Source organism: Nicotiana tabacum, chromosome 3 (assembly GCF_000715075.1).
Source record: "Nicotiana tabacum cultivar K326 chromosome 3, ASM71507v2, whole genome shotgun sequence".
Lineage (NCBI taxonomy): Eukaryota > Viridiplantae > Streptophyta > Magnoliopsida > Solanales > Solanaceae > Nicotiana > Nicotiana tabacum.
In genome coordinates this window covers 204,651,185-204,669,105 of record NC_134082.1, presented here as the reverse complement: position 1 = coordinate 204,669,105, position 17,921 = coordinate 204,651,185, and the positions used below count along the sequence as shown (strand labels likewise).

Below are 17,921 nucleotides of genomic sequence, written 5' to 3'. Positions count from 1 at the left end.
AAACACTGATCACTCAAGAGCTTCTTTTTTTTTAATTATGCCTTCTTTTGCAGTATTAGAGGAGAATACATTCGAAGTAGCTCGTTAATCTACGTTATTACTTGTAGGTTTTTCAGTTTTCAGAAGATTAGAAAAAAAAATGTAAGTCCTTTTGTTAGAAAAATGTTACTTCATCGATTGCGAATGGTTTTTTATGGACTACAACAACCATTTCCTTAAGATTTTGCATTGAATGCTCAAATTCTTTCACACCCTTTTTTTCGCGTGGGATTTATATTATCACAAACTGGACATTTTCTCTCAAAAACAATGAGGAAAAGGAAATTAAAAGTAACGTGGTAATTGGACCTCTTGAAGCCAAAACAGAAGAGACATATGACAGAAATGAAATTTTTTTCATGGGAACAATGATTGGACCAATACCAACTGTTACGTGGTGCCTTCCTCAGATGTCTTGGAAGAGCGCCGTAAGGCAAAGCAACCAACTTCTATGTGATTACTTTCCGCCAACCAAAAGCACCCTCCGCACACTAGACTAGACTATTAGTGAGGTGCGGGAAAGCCAATATCAATATCACAATTTGCAACGAGAGAACAAAAAAGAGAATTGAATGAAAGCTTGCTTGTATTAACAGAGAACAATGTTTACAAGAAAGCCAACGTGGTACCAAGGGAGGAGACACAACGCAGAGATTTGATTGGGAAAAAAAAAGCTTGAAATTTCACGTAGAGTAGGGGTTTAGAATATTGTATTTATAATAGTTAAGGTCCTTTTCTTAAGCTCATTCTACCATGTTGTGAAGTTAAATTGAACATGGATTTTGATTGCAGGCTCATTAACCTGTCTTGATCCAGTCAATAAATTTACCAAACATCTTGTTAGAACTTCCTCCTCCTTTGACACTAGACTTAACCTTTGCTTGAAGATCTAAAGCCCTTTCTTTAAATACCTCATCACCAAATAACTGATCCATCTTATTCTTGATTTCTTCTTTTCCAATAATTCCAAACTCATTTTTCTTAAACCCCAATCCTACTTTCCAAACATCACAAATGTAACTCTGGTTAAACAACTGGTCAGCAAAATAAGGCCAGCACAAGAAAGGGACTCCATTGCTTACACTCTCAACAGTCGAATTCCAACCACAATGACTTAAAAAACAAGCAATAGAAGGATGAGCTAACACTTCTTGTTGAGGTGCCCATTTTACTATATGGCCTCTATTGCCTATTCTGTCCTTGAACCCTTTCGGGTAAGCATTATCAGCAGCCTCGTCAGTCAGTAGATTTTCTCGAACCACCCACAAGAATCGTCGTTTTGACAACTCTAACCCTAGTGCCAGCTCCTGGAACTGAGCTGAATCCAAGATTGTGAAGCTACCAAATGCAACGTAAATAACAGAGTTATTTGGTTGCTGATCGAGCCATTTTAGGCAGCTCGAGTCTTCGGGCCAGAAATGGCCAGCTGAAAATCCGAGTCGATTGCTTGCCAAAAGTGGTCCTATTGGTGATACTTGAGGGAACATGGCAAAAGGTCCAGGCTCAAGTTCCTTTGCTGAGTTACAGATTATCCAATCTGCTGATTTTACTCTTTCATTGTTGTCTTTTACGAGCTCGATTACCATTTTCCTCATGGCTGGATCAGGGAAACAAGCCCACGCGAAATCTGATGGGTTCATGATTGGCATGTTTGGTGATAGCTTAATTCCCTGTTTCTTCAAGATAGCTCCTGGAAATTAAAGCAGATTTTGTTAGAAAGCTAAAAAGATCATACAATATTATACTATGTTAAAGACATAATTATAATAAGTAGTAATTAAAGTATGCTTTTTCTATCCGTTGCAACATTTAGATGGGATAATCACACAATTATTCTACAAGAGTCTGTTAATATATAAGTAAGCACGAGGTACTCCCTCCATTTCAATTTAGATGATACACTTTCTTTATTAGTCCGTTCTAAAAAGAATGACACATTTTTATAATTGGAAACAATTCAACTTTAAACTTTTCATATTAACCATTTTACCCTTAATGAGAAGTTTTTATAACGACACAAATGTCATGACCCCACAAAACTTTTTCCCCTTAAGCAATGGCGAAGCCAGAAATTTTTCCAAGGGTGTTCAAACTTGACAAAGTCCCTAGGGAGGTGCTTTGGAGATGTCTTGAGGCAAAGGGTGTGCCGGTAGCTTACATCAGAACGATCAAGGACATGTATGATGGAGCTAAGACTAAGGTTAGGACTGTGGGAGGCGATTCGGAGCATTTCCCAGTTGTTATGGGATTACACCAAGGTTCTGCGCTTAGCCCGTTCTTATTTGCATTGGTGATGGATGCATTGACAAGCCATATTCAAGGGGATGCGTCATGGTGTATGTTATTCGCTGATGATATAGTCCTAATTGATGAGATGCGAGACGATGTTAACGAGAGGTTGGAGGCAGGCCCTCGAATCTAAGAGTTTCAAGTTGATCAGGACTAAGACAGAGTACCTGGAGTGTCAGTTCAGCGCTGAGTCAAGGGAAGTAGGCATGGATGTGAGGCTTGGATCACAGGTCATCCCTAAGATAGGTAGTTTAAGTACCTTGGGTCGGTTATTCAGGGGGATGGAGAGATAGACGAGGACGTCACTTACCGTATAGGGGCAGGCTGGATGAAATGGAGGCTAGCATCTGGAGTCCTGTGCAACAAAAAAGTGACACTGATACTCAAAGGTAAGTTTTATAGAGTTGTGGTTAGACCGACCATGTTGTATAAAGCAGAGTATTGGCCGGTCAAGAACTCTCATATCCAAAAGATGAAGGTAGCAGAGATGAGGATGTTGAGGTGGATGTGCGGGCACACTAGGACGGATAAGATTAGGAATAAGGATATTCGGGAGAAGGTGAGTGTGGCCCATGTGGATGACAAGATGCGGGAAGCGAGACTCAGATGGTTCGGGCATGAGCGGAGGAGAAGCTTTAATGCTCCGGTAAAGAGGTGTAAGCAGTTGTCTTTGGTGGGTATGAGAAGAGGTAGATGGCGACCTAAAAAGTATTGGGGTGAGGTGATCAGGCAGGACATGGCACGACTGCAGATTTCCGAGGACATAACCCTTGATAGGAAGGTCTGAAGATCAAGCATTAAGGTTGTAGGCTAGGGGGTAGTCGAGCTTTTTCTACTTCATACCGGGGGTGGGGGGGTCTGATAGGGTTGATCTTAGATGGTTAGGGGTTAATGTTGAGTTCACACTATCCTTTCTGTTTATCATAGTTCTAGGCCTTAATATTGGGTATTGTTATTGCATGTCATCGATTTTATGATTTTTATGCTTCTATTACTATTTCTATGGTTTCTGCTGGTGTTACTAATGAATTGTCTCTTCTTGTTTTACTTTCGTCTTCCTGAGCTGAGGGTCTATCGAAAACAGTCTCTCTGCCCTATCTGGGTAGGGGTAAGGTCTGCGTACACACTATACTCCCCAGACTCCACTTTATGGGATTTTACTGGGTCGTTGTTGTTGTTCAAACTTTAAAGAAAAGAAAAAAAATTCTAACAAAGGGTGTTCAATATATGTTACATACCTCTAAAACCTATATATTTTACATATATACACAATATAATTTGTCGACAAATTGACCACCCTTAACCCAACATAGCTTCGCCCTGCCCTTAAGCTTTTACGACCGCAAATTTCAAAAGTCTCCCTCTTTTCTCTTAAACTTCGTGCGGGTCAAGCTACCTCATCTAAATTGAATGGAGGGGGTAATAAATTATAGGTCGACTAAAAGTGTGTTAGTATCAGACCATGTGTCCACATCTAATTAACCAGCCATTCAAAATCTTAAATCACGCCGAGTGAAGCAAGATGTTTCCGAATTTACGAATTTATTTAAACTATCAAGGAAATGAATTTTGGGCCTAACTAAACTCCATAATCTAGCGTGCTAACATTGGGAATGTAGGGCTCTTCACACACCTCCCCCTCTTCCCCCCCCCCCCCATATACTGGAGTCTTGCCCTGATACTAATATTAAAGGAATGGACTTTGAGTCTAGCTCAACTCCAAATATTAGCTCACATAATTACCCAAGCCCTATTAAAGAGACCACCCATCTTATAAGTGAGTCTTCATATAAATGTACTTGATTAATATTATTATCATCATCCCACTGATCTCCTACCAACTCTTGATTACTTATTTTAAGCGAAAATATGGGTTCTAAATAGGCCCTTTGAATAAGCGAGGTTTTTGCTTATAGAAAGATATCATCATACTTTAGCAAGAATCCCACTGATCTCCTACCCCAAAGCCTTGCTCGCCAGATAAAAAAGGTAGAGCATCTAGCGCGAAAGGTTGTTTCTTAGGAAACTCCCACATCGACATGCTTATTCAATAGATAGAACAATATATAGCAGGTTACCCGCTGAGGCTGGAAATCGTTTAGTTTCTACGTAATTAATTAAAGGTCCAGTTATATGAGCAAATTCGACCAAGTAAAGAAGAGCTCACCATCGCTATCTATGATTCCATCATCAATGAGTTTAGAGACACTAAATAACGAAGCTAGCATAGCTGCAGCTGCTGGCCAAAATGCAACTCTTCTAATGTTTAACTTTTCTGCTACTCCCAATGCCCATCCCATATTCTCATCAACTATAACACACGAAACTCCATTTTCATCACACTCATTAATCATATTTATAACTTCCTCAAGTTTCCCAGGCATCACTTCAGCTATTGCTTCTGTCAACTTTTTGAGGTCTGTTCTATCTTCCTCAGGTCCTAATCCATCTGGAATTGAAACTAAGCTTATCTTCTTCTGAACGTCGTCGTTCTCTGATAATGCCTTAATGACTCTTTTGTGATTAAATTCAGAGTTAACAAAGGTGATTTTGCAACCCTCTTTGACTAACCATAATGAAAGTTCCATTAAAGGAAGAACATGGCCTTGTGCTGGATAAGGTATAGCCACAATATGTGGAATAGGGACCATTTTTTCTTTCTTTGCTCTTTTCTTGCTAGTGATTAATATAATTAGCTTGTAAGGGGTTTTTATAGTGGCGTAGCCACCCAATTCCAAAGGTGGTTAAGCGCACGCCCTTCGCCAAAAAATTATACTGCATATACAATAAGTTATATATTACTATTTTATATGGTTATATATTATATTTTGAACATCTTTAATTAACACATTCAAGTGAGGCAGTTCAGGATGTTCAAAGTGATGTGTTGTTCACATATTCAAAGTTCTATTAATTTTATTTGCCAAAACTAAATGGAGACCACCATGTGCGGTCTATCTAATTCTTTTTCGATCTGAAAATTTTCCTAATAAAACAATGCTTAATACTTAAAATTTGTAAATAAATAACTAATCTTAAATGTAATATTTTAACTAAAAATTATTTCTTAGATAAATCTTATAATTTGGAAGTCAAGCTCTACAAAAAATTCTTAAATAAAAGTTCTATATAGAGTACAAATCCTCTCGACTCTCTTTTTTCTCTTGTTTTAAGCTTGCTTTTATTAGTAAATTTTCGAATGTTGTCTTTCTGTTATTTTAATTTCGATTTATAAAATTATAGTTCTATTAAAAATATTTTATTGTTTAGCTAAATATTGCATAGTTTGATTTAAAAATTTTGGGACATCATTCATCGACAAAAAGAATTATAGACTTATTCAAAGTTTGAGTACTCTTGACGGAATTCCTGGTTATGCCACTGTATATAATGGAGCTCAGGTTCAGGAAGTAGGTTTTTTAATAGAGTTTAACTTCTCTACATACCCTAATATGCAATAGTTTTTGTAAAAAAAAATTAACGGTATCAGGTATTAACAACTACGCATAGTTCTCCAATAAAAATTGGGTTTAGTAACCTAAAAATAATTAAAGAAAATTACCTAGTACAACAGGTTAAAAACATTGATAATATACAAATCTTTACGCTATCGATGTATATAAATTGAATCTTTTTAGTATCAAGGATATAGTTGGTAAACAATCAAGTTAAAGATTGTCCTTTCATTATTTTCTAAGAAATATTAACGTTTACCTCTTGTATATTACTTGGTAAATTACTTAATTACCTAAACTCTTGGTTTATAAAATATTAGGTTTTTGTTTTATCTCCTGATTTTTGTTTCCCTAAATGTCAATTGGCGTAATCAGATTGCCCGCCCTTGTTTGTGCTTAGAATAAATGTTTGCATCGACTAAGCTGAGCAACTTCAATTTCATCGATTACTTTGTTACTTGCTATTGTTTTCTTCTTATGTAATCACTTGGACTTGCTATTATATTGTTTTCTTCTTAATTATGTAATCACTTAGAGCGTGTTCGATACGATTATTTTCTTCTTATGTAATAACTTGGACTTGCTATTATAGTGTTTTCTTTTTAATTATGTAATCACTTAGAGCGTGTTCGATACGACTATTATCTAAGTTATTTTTCACCGCAAATATTCTTTTATGATTGGTTGGAACGAGTCATATGAAATTAAAAGTTAAGATATTTGTATAAAAAATGACTTCCGTTCATAAGCGACTTTGCCATGTTGATATGTTGTCCGCCAATAAATGAGTTTCTCCTTTTGATATGTGGTCAAATACAAGAAACAATTTTTTTATAAAACATCTTATTGGTGAGTATTCCTGCATGTGACCCTGGTGACTCGGGTTTGATCCACAGCAACGGACATTTATTTTCTCAGACCCTACGATGTGGAATAATACTGGATATATTGTTGTTATGTTTTATTGAAAAATGACTTACATTGTACCAAACAATCCTCGTATCCTGTTGTTATGCGTTGCAACTTGCAGGTTGGGGTACGTCTCGTTGGTGTAATCGGCCACTAACTAAAAGTTCAGTTTCTACTGTCTTAATAAATTTTGTTGCATTAGTCGCTCTGTCCAATTTGATAGATACCAAAAGGTAGCATACCAAAAATAGAATCTTTAAACAAACGTTGGACCTAGTCAGATTATCCTTTTGTAGGATTAAATTTGAAACACTAATGACGTAAAGTTCATCTAAGTATACACTAATACGGAATTGATTATCAAATTTCAAAAGATATGTATGGTAGTTTGGGATATCAAAGGAATAAAAACCATCTTGCCATTATAGATGGACTACTAAAATAAACTTTACTGTAGCTTTTGAGTTTGATTAAAATAATAACTTGAGCTATATGTCAAAGGGGATGTAGCTCAAATGGTAGAGCGCTCGCTTTGCATGCGAGAGGCACGGGGTTCGATCCCCCGCATCTCCAATTTTGGATCTTTCTGATTTTTGTACGTGACAACTGACAAGTTGCCTACTGAAAGGTAATATACACTATCATTCATCCCTACTACTTGACTGTTCCATGTAATCAAAGAAACCCTGAAAGTTCTCATCTGAATAATCAGACTATATTATAACCAATCCTATCCTCATCTGAGAAAATCGAGAACCATGTGTTTTCCAGGAATAAATTTTAAAAGACTTTCCCACACAAACATGTCCTGTATGTATAGGCTCCAGGATGCGACATACAAGCAATAAAAAATTGGATATGGTCACAATTAGGGGTGTAACCAAACCAAGTAAGTTGGTTTTCCAAATATTGGAACCAAACCAAACTAATTAAATATGACTCATACGCTACCAAATGCATATTTCGGCGACTACATTTTCTACGTAACACTATCAAATCAATTGTTCATTGAGAAATCTATCATTTACCAAGATATATTGACGATAATTGAATCAAATAGTGATGAATAATTTAAGTACTTATTAAAAATTGATTATTTTTAACATAAAATAAATCCTTGTACTTAGCAAAAGAAAATTATCAATCAAACTAGAATGTAAAGGCAAAGAATTAGATTATTATACTAGCAAAGAACTAGGCTAAATATATAAATGACTAATATGTACCATAAAATTTTAGAAAATGATTGGGAACATTATTTCGAGAGGTGAGGGCGTAAGGCGAGACATTTTAAAGAAACTTTCAGAAACCACTATGTTTTAGTGGTTATTAGCTAGTTGGAGCTACCATTTACTATATTACTTCCTATAACTATGTTATCAGATTTTCTAGAGTGTATTCGATGTATTTAAGCTACTGTATTCATGAATACATTAGCATTTCTAGGCGTGAAACAAGGGATTACAGCTAGACAGATTTTTGTATTCGACTGTATTCATGGCGTGAAACATGGGATTACAGCTGGACAAATTATTGTATTCGACTGTATTCACGGCGTGAAACATGGGATTACACTATTTTTAAATGGAAAGTGAATAAATTAACATAATACACTCCTAATATAACTCAACAAACTCAATTATAATACATAAATTTTGTATTTCCATTTATAAAAAAGATTCTCAACCGAAAAACACTCCAAAAACATAGCAATCTTCAGAGAAATTATATAATACATCCGAATACATGATCACGCCCAACTCTAGTCCTAAAAAGGATAAGTAGTCGTTGCAAATATAATCCGATCTAAAAGTCCGGAGTCGAATCCCACAGAGAACTAAGGCATAGCTATTTAATATCATTAAGAAGATAAGTTTGAATAATTCTCTAAATTATAAAGATTGAGATTTATATTTCTAACTAATTAACTAGCAAATACTAGAAAGCGGTAAAATTATCAACTAACGAGATAAAGGGTTGGAGACTAAATTAAGGAGACCTAGAGTTATGATTTCCCCAATTTTCGATATCATTCCCGCTATGTTCCCTACATTTTTGCCTATGTATTCTCTACTGATCGTGAGCACTTTAGATGTTGTAATTCTCTCTCGAGCAACTACAACAATTTACTAGACATATTCTCTCGAACTACGCTAGTTGGCTTTATCTAACCGCTCACTATAACCACGTCAAAGCCCCGTTATCTCTAGTCCCGCTTTTAAACCTGCCGTATTGATCTCTCATATATTTTAGGAGTGACGTTGTTCAATAACCACCTAAATATATATTCTTTTTCAAGCAACACATACTAAATAGGCACAGTCAATCGATGGTCATTCAACCAACTGAAATAAGCACGTAGTTGGAACAAGTAGATAAATCCAAAGGTTAAATTATATTAAAACATAACAAGAATTCATCCTCCAGAAGTTCCATCAAAACTCTAGATAATAAATTAGTTATTCATAAAAGTATGTGAAAACACAATACTCCAATTCATAACCAACAATAAAAATAGGAAGAAGAAGGGGGAAAACTCGTAATTAAATCTTCCTCCTTACTCCTAGCATGTTCTTGCCTCCAAGGGTGTTGTTTAACCCTAAAGTAGTGTCTCCTCCTCTCAATTTTGTGTTTTAAGATGTATTTATATCACTTAGGGTTAATGAGAGGCGAAATTTTTCAATCCACTTCGGATGGGAGAAGCTGGAATCCGCGTCTGGCTTCGCGTCTAGAAGCGGATTTTGACGCGGATCCAGCTTTTGAATTTCTTCCATTTCGCGAAGTGCTCTGTGCCTTTGCTTCGCTTCGCTATTTTGTGCCTTAACTTTTCTCCTTTTTTGCATCCGACTTCGTGCCACGCATGAGAATAGACGAGCTCCCACTCCTTTAATTTCTTCTTTTTGTGTCGAACAGTCATCTTTTAATTATTTATCATCCATACTCGTTCCTACACATAAGAAACACATAATGAGTATATTTCACTTCAAAAACTATGTAATCTTCCACAACTCATACAAGAACTAATATGCAAATATATATAAAAAAAATACAATTTTCATCATTTATCAATACATAAATTATATTAATTAAAAAAATATATGAATACATTCATGGAATATAGCGAGACAGTGAATACAATGAAATACATAGAATACAGCGGGATATATTGAAAAAAAAAGACAATAAATACAATGAAATACATTGAATACAGCGAGATACATTGAAATACAATGGGGAAAAAGGCAATGAATACAATGAAATACAACAAGAGACATTGAAATATATTAACAGAATATTCAAGTTGCTCAGCCCCCAGCTCCATCATCTTTGTTCAAGAACAACCCTAATGTCGTCTCGTTGAAGCAGCGACAACGCACGTCGTCACCTTTGCCCCCAGTTGCCGACGATTAGAGAGAAACTCAAAATATTAAATATTAAAATCATCGAAATTTGCTGCCCTGTGTATACTGGAGACAGGTAAAGTTTGGTATAATATATTATTGGTAGTATTATTGAAGCACGCCTCGATATTGTGATCTGAATGTCATGTTCTCAAGCAGGTATTAGTTAACTTCCAGGAGAACCCCAAAGTTGCATAGGAACATATGAAGAACCCCCTTCTGATGAACAAGATCCAGAAGTTGGTTAGTGCAGGAATTATTCTAGACTCTCGTTCGGGCCATCATCACCACGCCTAATAGATGGATCAGCGGAGGAGAAGACATTGGGAAGTATAGAGAGAGAGAGAGAGAATAGATATGGGGTCGGGGATAGGAGAAATTTGAGGGGATATGATAGAGAAAAATAATACAAAGCTTATTTTATGGCTCAAGGGTAAGAGGTGACCATAAATAGATATTTGGCTACAAAAAATCAAAAGGATGCTATAGAATATATTTTTTTAAAAGAGTATTTATTTAAAATAAATAAGGTATCAACCTTTGCTATAGGAGGTAACTAATCCTAAATTTAAATAGTTACTTTTATAGCCGGTTTGGTTCGATTTTTTTCGGTTATATTTTGATTAAAATCAAAATCAAATCAAATTTGATCGGTTTTTAAAATTCAAACCAAAACCAAACCAAATCTAAAAAGTATCAGTTTTTATGGTCGATTTGGTTCGATTTTTCAGATTTTTATGAACACTCCTAGTCACAATCAATGTCTGGTTGGAAATGACTAGGGCGGTTGTGAAAATTTCAAGCACAGCACTTATACTTTCAATAGGTTAAACAAACGAACCTTATATTAAGAAATAAAATTGCTTTTTTTCTCTTTTTGGGGTAGGGGTTTGTTAAACTTGGCCATTTCTCATATTACATGACTCTATCAAAGGCAAAAGCAAAGCGAAATTTACTTCGCAGATCTTGAGGCGATAAATCATGGTCACAGCCAGATAAAATAGTATGGATTCTGGGCGACCCTATCAGATACCTCGAAAATGCTCTGAGATATATTATTCAAAACCTATAGCAAGTTCAATAGGCACAAAGTAAAAATTATGGGGGAAATGAAAGAGAATAAATAATAAAATGCAGAAGCTGCAAAGGTACATCCGAGGATACAACTTCAATTGATCAAATCGCACCACCTCAATAGGTGTATATAATACAAACCATTTCCAGTTAGCATAACAAAATTGTTTCTGAAGTAAATTATCACTTCAGCCTGACCCAGCTGATTCCAACAGCAAAACTGCATCAATCTTTTGGAGCACAATCACCTCAGCAACAGGGGAGATCTGTCCTGACAGAACAAAAGTTCTAATCATATATTTAGCAAATTCCTGTTCACACGTTCAATAATACAGCTTCTGGCAAGTGAACTACTGTCACTACTACCATCGTTTCAAATAGGTTAGTCAATAAAACACATCAAACCTCAGCCGCAGCAGACGTGTTACCTTGTCCTATCAGAACTCCAATACAGAAAACTCAACTGTATCATGGGTTCTAAGCCTTTTTATAATAACCTATGTTCTACTCCACCGGGCTAAGTGATGAACGACAATTAGTTTCCAAATCTCTACTCCAAAAATATAGTAGTTTACCTCTACATCACAGCACACAAACATCAGAAGAGATGCAAAGCTTCGAGTCAGCCCCACCACTGACTACACTTTCACCTTTCCACCAATCCGCACACAATACCTGTATTGACAGAGTAATGTTAGGAAATACTAATGTGATACAACAAATACTCTTAAACCAGCTCTTAGAAGGCAAAATTTAATACCTTGTCATTGTGAGTATCAATGACAGCAAGGGGCCACTGCAATACAAATTTTTTGACTCAGGAATGGAAATATTAGTGTTTATAAAAAGCCATACTAGTCAATATAGGGATGTTAAAAGTGTAGTACTAACCGCAGTTCTCAAGTCCCATAACATTACTTTCCCATCATAAGATGCAGAAACCAAGTGAAACCATGACTTTTCATGCCACTTGCAGGCAGATATCCAAGAACTGTGTGATGAGAACTGATAAACAGGAGCCGAAGTACCTGTTAAGTAAAAGATGAAAGTACTTCTTCATATATCAATGTATGCTGTAAGGTCCTCAATTACTTGGAACTATAAACACAAAGAAAAGATATTTAAGCACAGAGAGACAGAGAGGTAAAGTTCAGGGTGTTTAAAAGTGCTTCTGTAAGTTGGACAGAAGAAAGAAACCTGGTTTGCGAGGATCCCATATCCTAAGAATGGGGTCAGAACCACCGGCAGCAATGAGGGCAGAACCTTCACCTCCAACATCAAGGCAATTAATGACTTTGTCGCAATACTGTTGAAGAGAAAGATGGTCATTATCCATTACTTTTAGGAAAATAAAGTTTTCGGCTCCCAACCCAATAGACTAAAAAAAGATACTATACATCTTGGCATTAAAAATTCAGAAACCAGCAACTAATCATGATGAGACGGTATCTTTTTCTTCAAGATAGTTTACAACAACAACAACCCAGTATAGTCCCACTTAGTGGGATCTGGGGAGGGTAGTGTGTACGCAAACCTTACCTCTACCCTAGGGTAGAGAGGCTGTTTCCAAATAGACCCCCGGCATCCTTCCCTCCAAGAACTTTCCACCTTGCTCTTGGGGAGACTCGAACTCACAACCTCTTGGTTGGAACTTCAAGATAGTTTAATTTTTAAAATATGATTGTTGACTGCTGAAGAGAAATGTTATCTCTGACAGGAAGTCGAAGTAATATCACGAATAATAGCATATTTAAGTGCCTCAACTTCCCCAAAATTTTCATATATTCATATTTTGCAAGTCGGAAATTTATTTCGCCCCCACTGTATGTAATTTTCGTAAAACAAGCCTACATGCATAGGACAGTAGAGATGTGACTGGAAGAAAAGAAGTAAAGAGACGGTATGTCACCATGTTCAGTGAATCCTTGCCCATCTCAACATCCCATCTTCTTATAGAGTGATCCCATGATGCTGAATACATTGTTTCATCTTGTGGCCACACCACGGAAGACACACATTGTGTATGTCCTACAAGTGTGGATTTAGCCTCCTCCTGTGAACATAAGACGTGATAGATTTCTTGAGTACAAGATTAAGATAACAAACATTAACATTATAAAAATTACAGAGAAAACAATAGAAAAAGAAGAGAGAAAGAACAAAGATCAAACACCTCTCCTGGTAGCCAAAGACTAACATATTTCAGAAATAAATTTCAACATTATTTTGGTCCCTTCATTTGCATTGATAAACAGTGTCTTCTGAGGAAATCAGAAGCTTTTTATCTTCCACAAAAAGGACAAAAGATTTCGCTAATAATTATCAGTTGTCAATGAGATGTAACATAGAAAGCCAGAGACACATTTGACTGGCACAAAATTGTTGCTGGAACAATTAGAGAAGAAGAATAAAATAGCGACAGAGGTGGTAAATAAGGAACAAGGGAGGACAATAGGTGGGGGGGAGGAAGAAGAACAAATAGCAACACAAAGTTGGAGGCACTGCAGGAAGATGGGTGAGGCAATGGATAGGTGTGGCATATACCAACATATAACAGGTAGGATGGAGAAGGGGTAGGGTTCAGCGAAGAAGAGGTTTTGCCAAAAAGTAAAAGTACATTGTTAGTTACGTGTAGTCGTGAATGCCTTGCACTGGAACTATTTTTCAAAACCAAAATAGTAACTGCTGCCGTAAACTATTTTTCCTCCTCTTTCAATGACTTTGAGAACAGACACATCATCCTTTTCTATGTGGATAAGGTAGAACAGACACATTATCCTTATTAAACAGGTCATGGATTTTAATCACTACGCTGCATGAAATATTTGTATTTTTCAGTCTTTAACCTAGACAGTTAGAAGAAATGTAGTCATACTTCTACTTGAGGATCTTCCTCTTTGGCATCCTTTTTCCTTTTCTTGACTGAAACTACATCACCTGTATCTGAGCCACTTGCTTGCCACAAAGCTATTTGGCAATCCCAGGACCCTGAACACACCTGTCAACACAATAAATGCTGGGGAGTTGGTAAAGTTCTTAGAACTAATTTCGTAGTTATAAAAAGCTTCAAATGAACAATTAAGTGAAGAGATGCACGACCATATCTCCAGCGGGGTTTGCTGCAACACTTTGGACAGAAGCATTATGTCCATGTAAAATCTTAAAGGATCTAATCCTCTTTAGCTGATCCGAAGACTCATCTGCATCAAACTTTTAAGCCAAACAAATACTAATTAATGGAAGATCACAAATTAGCAGTGAGTTATCAGTAGTGCAAACAGACCATGTTACCTTCCAGAGCCGCAGTGTCCTATCCTTGGAGGCCGTGGCTACTATTTGATCAGCACCACTTGGAACCACTAAAGAAAATAAATGGTACAAAATAAAATAAACATAGATAGAACAGGGGAAAGCAATGAAGCACAGAAAAGTAGATATGCAGGAGCAATTTAAACTATATTTCAATACTGATTGTCATGCTGGTAAACTTTTAGGTAGCCAGCGTGTTTCAGCATTGCAAAGCAACTTAATAGAAGGGATATCAACAAGAAATATTAACGAAAAAAGGAATATCAAACGCAGGTGATGTGGGTGTGAGGAGCATGGTATCCCAGATAAATGATAATGGCAGCAGAGAATAGAGCATAATGCTTGAAAACGAACAACTGAGGAGAAACTATCTCCCACTGATACCTCTTGGTTTGACAACACAAACAGAAGTAATTGCACCAGTATGGCCCTCCAATTGATGTGTACAAGATCCAGCAGCCTTCCATATTCTGATTAACACTATCAAATGTTAGGTTGACACAACAACATAAAACAAACCAAGCCGATTTTTGAACCAAAAATACAATTAGCAAAGAATATACAATCAGCAGATTACCTTCCACAACCATCATAGCATCCAGTCAAAATAAACCTGTCAGATCACATATATGCACATCTTGTCAGTTAAGGCTATGGGAAGAAGACCATTGTTAGAGAATTAATGGTAACCATCAAATATTTTAGGACAATGAAGCACATGGAGAATGAAATTTAGCTACAAAACACTTGAACAAAAGCAGCAAAATGTAATAAGGAAACATTTCCTCAGAAATCTAGTGTGTAAGAGATATCAATGGAGTGAAGTGAATGCAAAAGAGACCTGAAGTATAACCACACAGATCCAATAGCCAGAGATGTTGAATCATTCCATTTATCTTTATTATGCAGACTCACTATTTTTGTTTTTTTCATTTTTTTTTTTTTTCAAAAAATATATTTTGGGGACAAAACCAATATTCTCATTCAGTAAACAAGTTCCTTTAGAAGAAACTCCCACCAAATCTCAAAAATATTAAACAAATGAAATATATACAAGTTGGTGAAAACTACAAGAACACACCAAAGATTCTAGAAAAACAAATTTCACACTCATGCTTACTTAGAATTAGAACCATCAACTGCACTGACCCAGTCGTCATGCAAAGATGGCTCTTCTTGTTTTCTTGGAGCCACAGCTTTAATGTACTCAATCTCTAATATTTTCTCCTGTAAAAGATATAGAGAACAGTTACACATAAAAGGAGGAGTACAAGAACCACCGAATAAACGTATATATGTAAAAAGTTTTGTCAAAAATCTCAATGGCTTGTTAGTGAAATAGGCCACTACCGGCTAGTGAAAGAGAGCATAAGAGAAACAACTGGGAAGGAACTTGAATTATAGAGTAGATACTTCTAGAACCTTCAGGTATGTATACCTTTTTGCAATCTTTAGCATTTCCGTGAAGAAAATGTTCACATTACACTACAATGTATACAATTTTGAAACAGAACTATTAATACTTTGGAGTTGAGTAGGAGCAAAAGCACATAAGAGGAGACAGTATATGTTTTACTTTTTCTACAACTTTGAGACTCCAATAAGAGATACAATTGCAAACATAAAGAGAATAACACTCAGAAATAAAGAAAAATAACAATCCCACAAGCAGCAGCCAGTAAATGCTTTGTGGAATTAGAAATAGTACCAAATAATAGGGTACACTGAGCTAATCCAACTATTGGTACAAGTTCAGCTCAAGCTTGCCCACGTTTATCAATTTTATGACTGACTATTCATCCTTTTCTAGAGGATCTAATTATCATCAGTCATTATGCTGAGACAAATTGAAGAAACATACATTAAACAGAATGCACATTAATGGAGCAACAAAAACACACTTCTGTTATGGTGTTTCAAAATGTTTACATGAATGTATAGAGGTCATTCAATATTTTCTTTGGAAGCAAGATTAACCAGTTTTATCTTTTGATTTTTAAGTTGGTCTGAAGAGACAAAACAGTACTACTGGAACTGCGATCACTCTAGCAGTCAAGAAGTCATTTCAAGAAAAAAAACTTACAGCTGAAATGCCCTTGGCAAGGAGAAACTCTTCAAGTGACATGCGGACCAGTTCTCCATCAATGAGAAAATCAAAAGGCTCAGTATTCCATTCATCTTTCCCTGAGAATAATCAAATGACAATCAGGTAAGCATAATAGTAAGAACATGGATTGTAGGCCCAGCGAGCAGATAATACAGTGCTTGTCCAGTATACATAAGATCAGGCCCTCTATTTAATTAAATATTAAGCCATTACTCTTTTATCTCTAATACCAAATTTAGTTAGAACATAAACAAATAATTATCTACAAAAACATATTAATCGAGCCATCTCTAAGGATAAAGTAGCTGAATTATGGCACCACTAACCCATAACAACAATGCTCTCGAACACAAGCAATAACTTATTCAACATGTCAATGTAGGTTAACAAATACCCATTTAAAGCAATTTACAAGCTCGTAGCTTAAGCAACTGAAGATAAACCAATCATAAGCCAAATTAACAATTAAAATGCATTGTTTAGAATATTTACAAGTGTAATGGTGAACCATCTTTACCCACAGCTACCATATCCTCTGTAATTATAATTTATTTATCTACAACAACAAAAAATGAACCATACTATTTCAAACTACATAACACGACCAACAATCAATCAACTATGCCTCAGTCCTAAACTAGTTGGGAAAAGCTATAAATTTTAGAAAATTAATACTGGGAAGAATAATTAGAAGTTGTTACCAGCTTTAAGGAGGTTGTTTACAATGGAAGAGAGGCCGAAACGGGTGAGATTGGAGGGAATAGCAATGGAAGTAGTTGGGGCTTTAAATGGAGGCTTCAACTTCGTGACGAACCGGACCTGTACCCGCCTCGCTGCCTCTTCAACGTCCCCGTCAATATCCATTCCCGCCATTAATTCTTCAGAGTTAATCGGAGAAAGGTTGAGGATGCTAGGGCTTAGCAGGTTGATTGGGGAAGTTGGCGGGTCGAGCTAGGGTTTAACGGAAATTTTGAAGTCTTGTTCATCTATTTTTGAATCTTCGATAAAAGGGTTGGGCCTCTTATTTGGTTTGGGCTTCATGTACTGTGTTGGTGTAACTTGTGAGATAGTCAGTCATACAATTGCTTAAAATAAAAATAGGAAAGAATATATTATATATGTATAATTTATATATAATATGTGTATAATTTATGTATACAGGATAGAGAAAAGAAACAGTAAATTTGACCGGCTATTTGTGTAAATACCCCTTTCTTCTTCGCTCTTTTCCTCTAATTTCTGAACTATTTACTTTCATTATCATATTTAAAATAATATAGAGAGAGATAGACTAGTAGTGTACTAATGTGATAAAATAAACAATGAATTTCTAATGTG

At 36.0% G+C, this 17,921-nt stretch overlaps 2 protein-coding genes and 1 non-coding gene across 6 annotated transcripts; 1 reads left to right on the top strand and 2 right to left on the bottom strand.

The window, feature by feature from the left end:
• Positions 1 to 607: 607 nt before the first annotated feature.
• Positions 608 to 4,998, bottom strand: LOC107787041 (UDP-glycosyltransferase 83A1-like). The gene is made up of 2 exons (XM_016608561.2): positions 4,496 to 4,998; positions 608 to 1,729 (listed from the first exon to the last, which is right to left on the bottom strand). Exons 1-2 carry the CDS (start codon positions 4,977 to 4,979, stop codon positions 837 to 839), a joined length of 1,377 nt encoding a protein of 458 aa, XP_016464047.1. The 5' UTR covers positions 4,980 to 4,998; the 3' UTR covers positions 608 to 836.
• Positions 4,999 to 7,192: 2,194 nt separating this feature from the next.
• TRNAA-UGC (transfer RNA alanine (anticodon UGC)) lies at positions 7,193 to 7,265 on the top strand. Its single transcript has one exon. It is a non-coding gene; the product is annotated as a tRNA-Ala (tRNA).
• A 2,248-nt stretch (positions 7,266 to 9,513) lies between these two features.
• Positions 9,514 to 17,576, bottom strand: LOC107787040 (ribosome biogenesis protein WDR12 homolog). Of its 4 annotated transcripts, none has more exons than XM_075250428.1 (14): positions 17,285 to 17,576; positions 16,560 to 16,660; positions 15,597 to 15,703; positions 15,054 to 15,089; positions 14,861 to 14,946; positions 14,459 to 14,526; positions 14,267 to 14,377; positions 14,043 to 14,165; positions 13,077 to 13,220; positions 12,365 to 12,473; positions 12,059 to 12,195; positions 11,928 to 11,963; positions 11,743 to 11,842; positions 9,514 to 9,639 (listed from the first exon to the last, which is right to left on the bottom strand). In XM_075250428.1, exons 1-13 carry the CDS (start codon positions 17,454 to 17,456, stop codon positions 11,750 to 11,752), a joined length of 1,323 nt encoding a protein of 440 aa, XP_075106529.1. In that variant the 5' UTR covers positions 17,457 to 17,576; the 3' UTR covers positions 9,514 to 9,639; positions 11,743 to 11,749. The 4 variants fall into 4 exon arrangements, with proteins under 4 accessions (XP_075106529.1, XP_016464046.1, XP_016464045.1 ...); XM_016608560.2 differs by lacking the exon at positions 9,514 to 9,639 and adding an exon at positions 11,204 to 11,438; XM_016608559.2 differs by lacking the exon at positions 9,514 to 9,639 and adding an exon at positions 11,204 to 11,433.
• Between the last annotated feature and the right edge of the window lie 345 nt (positions 17,577 to 17,921).

What these genes read in the sequence shown, in the direction of transcription:
- LOC107787041 (XM_016608561.2), bottom strand. Translation starts at nt 4,979, where the DNA reads ATGGTCCCTATTCCACATATTGTGGCTATACCTTATCCAGCACAAGGC. An exon ending in TGGAATCATAGATAGCGATG is followed by an intron (nt 1,730 to 4,495) that starts GTGAGCTCTTCT and finishes TTTAATTTCCAG; the next exon opens with GAGCTATCTTGAAGAAACAG.
- LOC107787040 (XM_075250428.1), bottom strand. Translation starts at nt 17,456, where the DNA reads ATGGCGGGAATGGATATTGACGGGGACGTTGAAGAGGCAGCGAGGCGG. An exon ending in GTTGATGGTTCTAATTCTAA is followed by an intron (nt 15,090 to 15,596) that starts GTAAGCATGAGT and finishes GTGATCTGACAG; the next exon opens with GTTTATTTTGACTGGATGCT. An exon ending in TTGTGTTGTCAAACCAAGAG is followed by an intron (nt 14,527 to 14,860) that starts GTATCAGTGGGA and finishes TATTTTCTTTAG; the next exon opens with TGGTTCCAAGTGGTGCTGAT.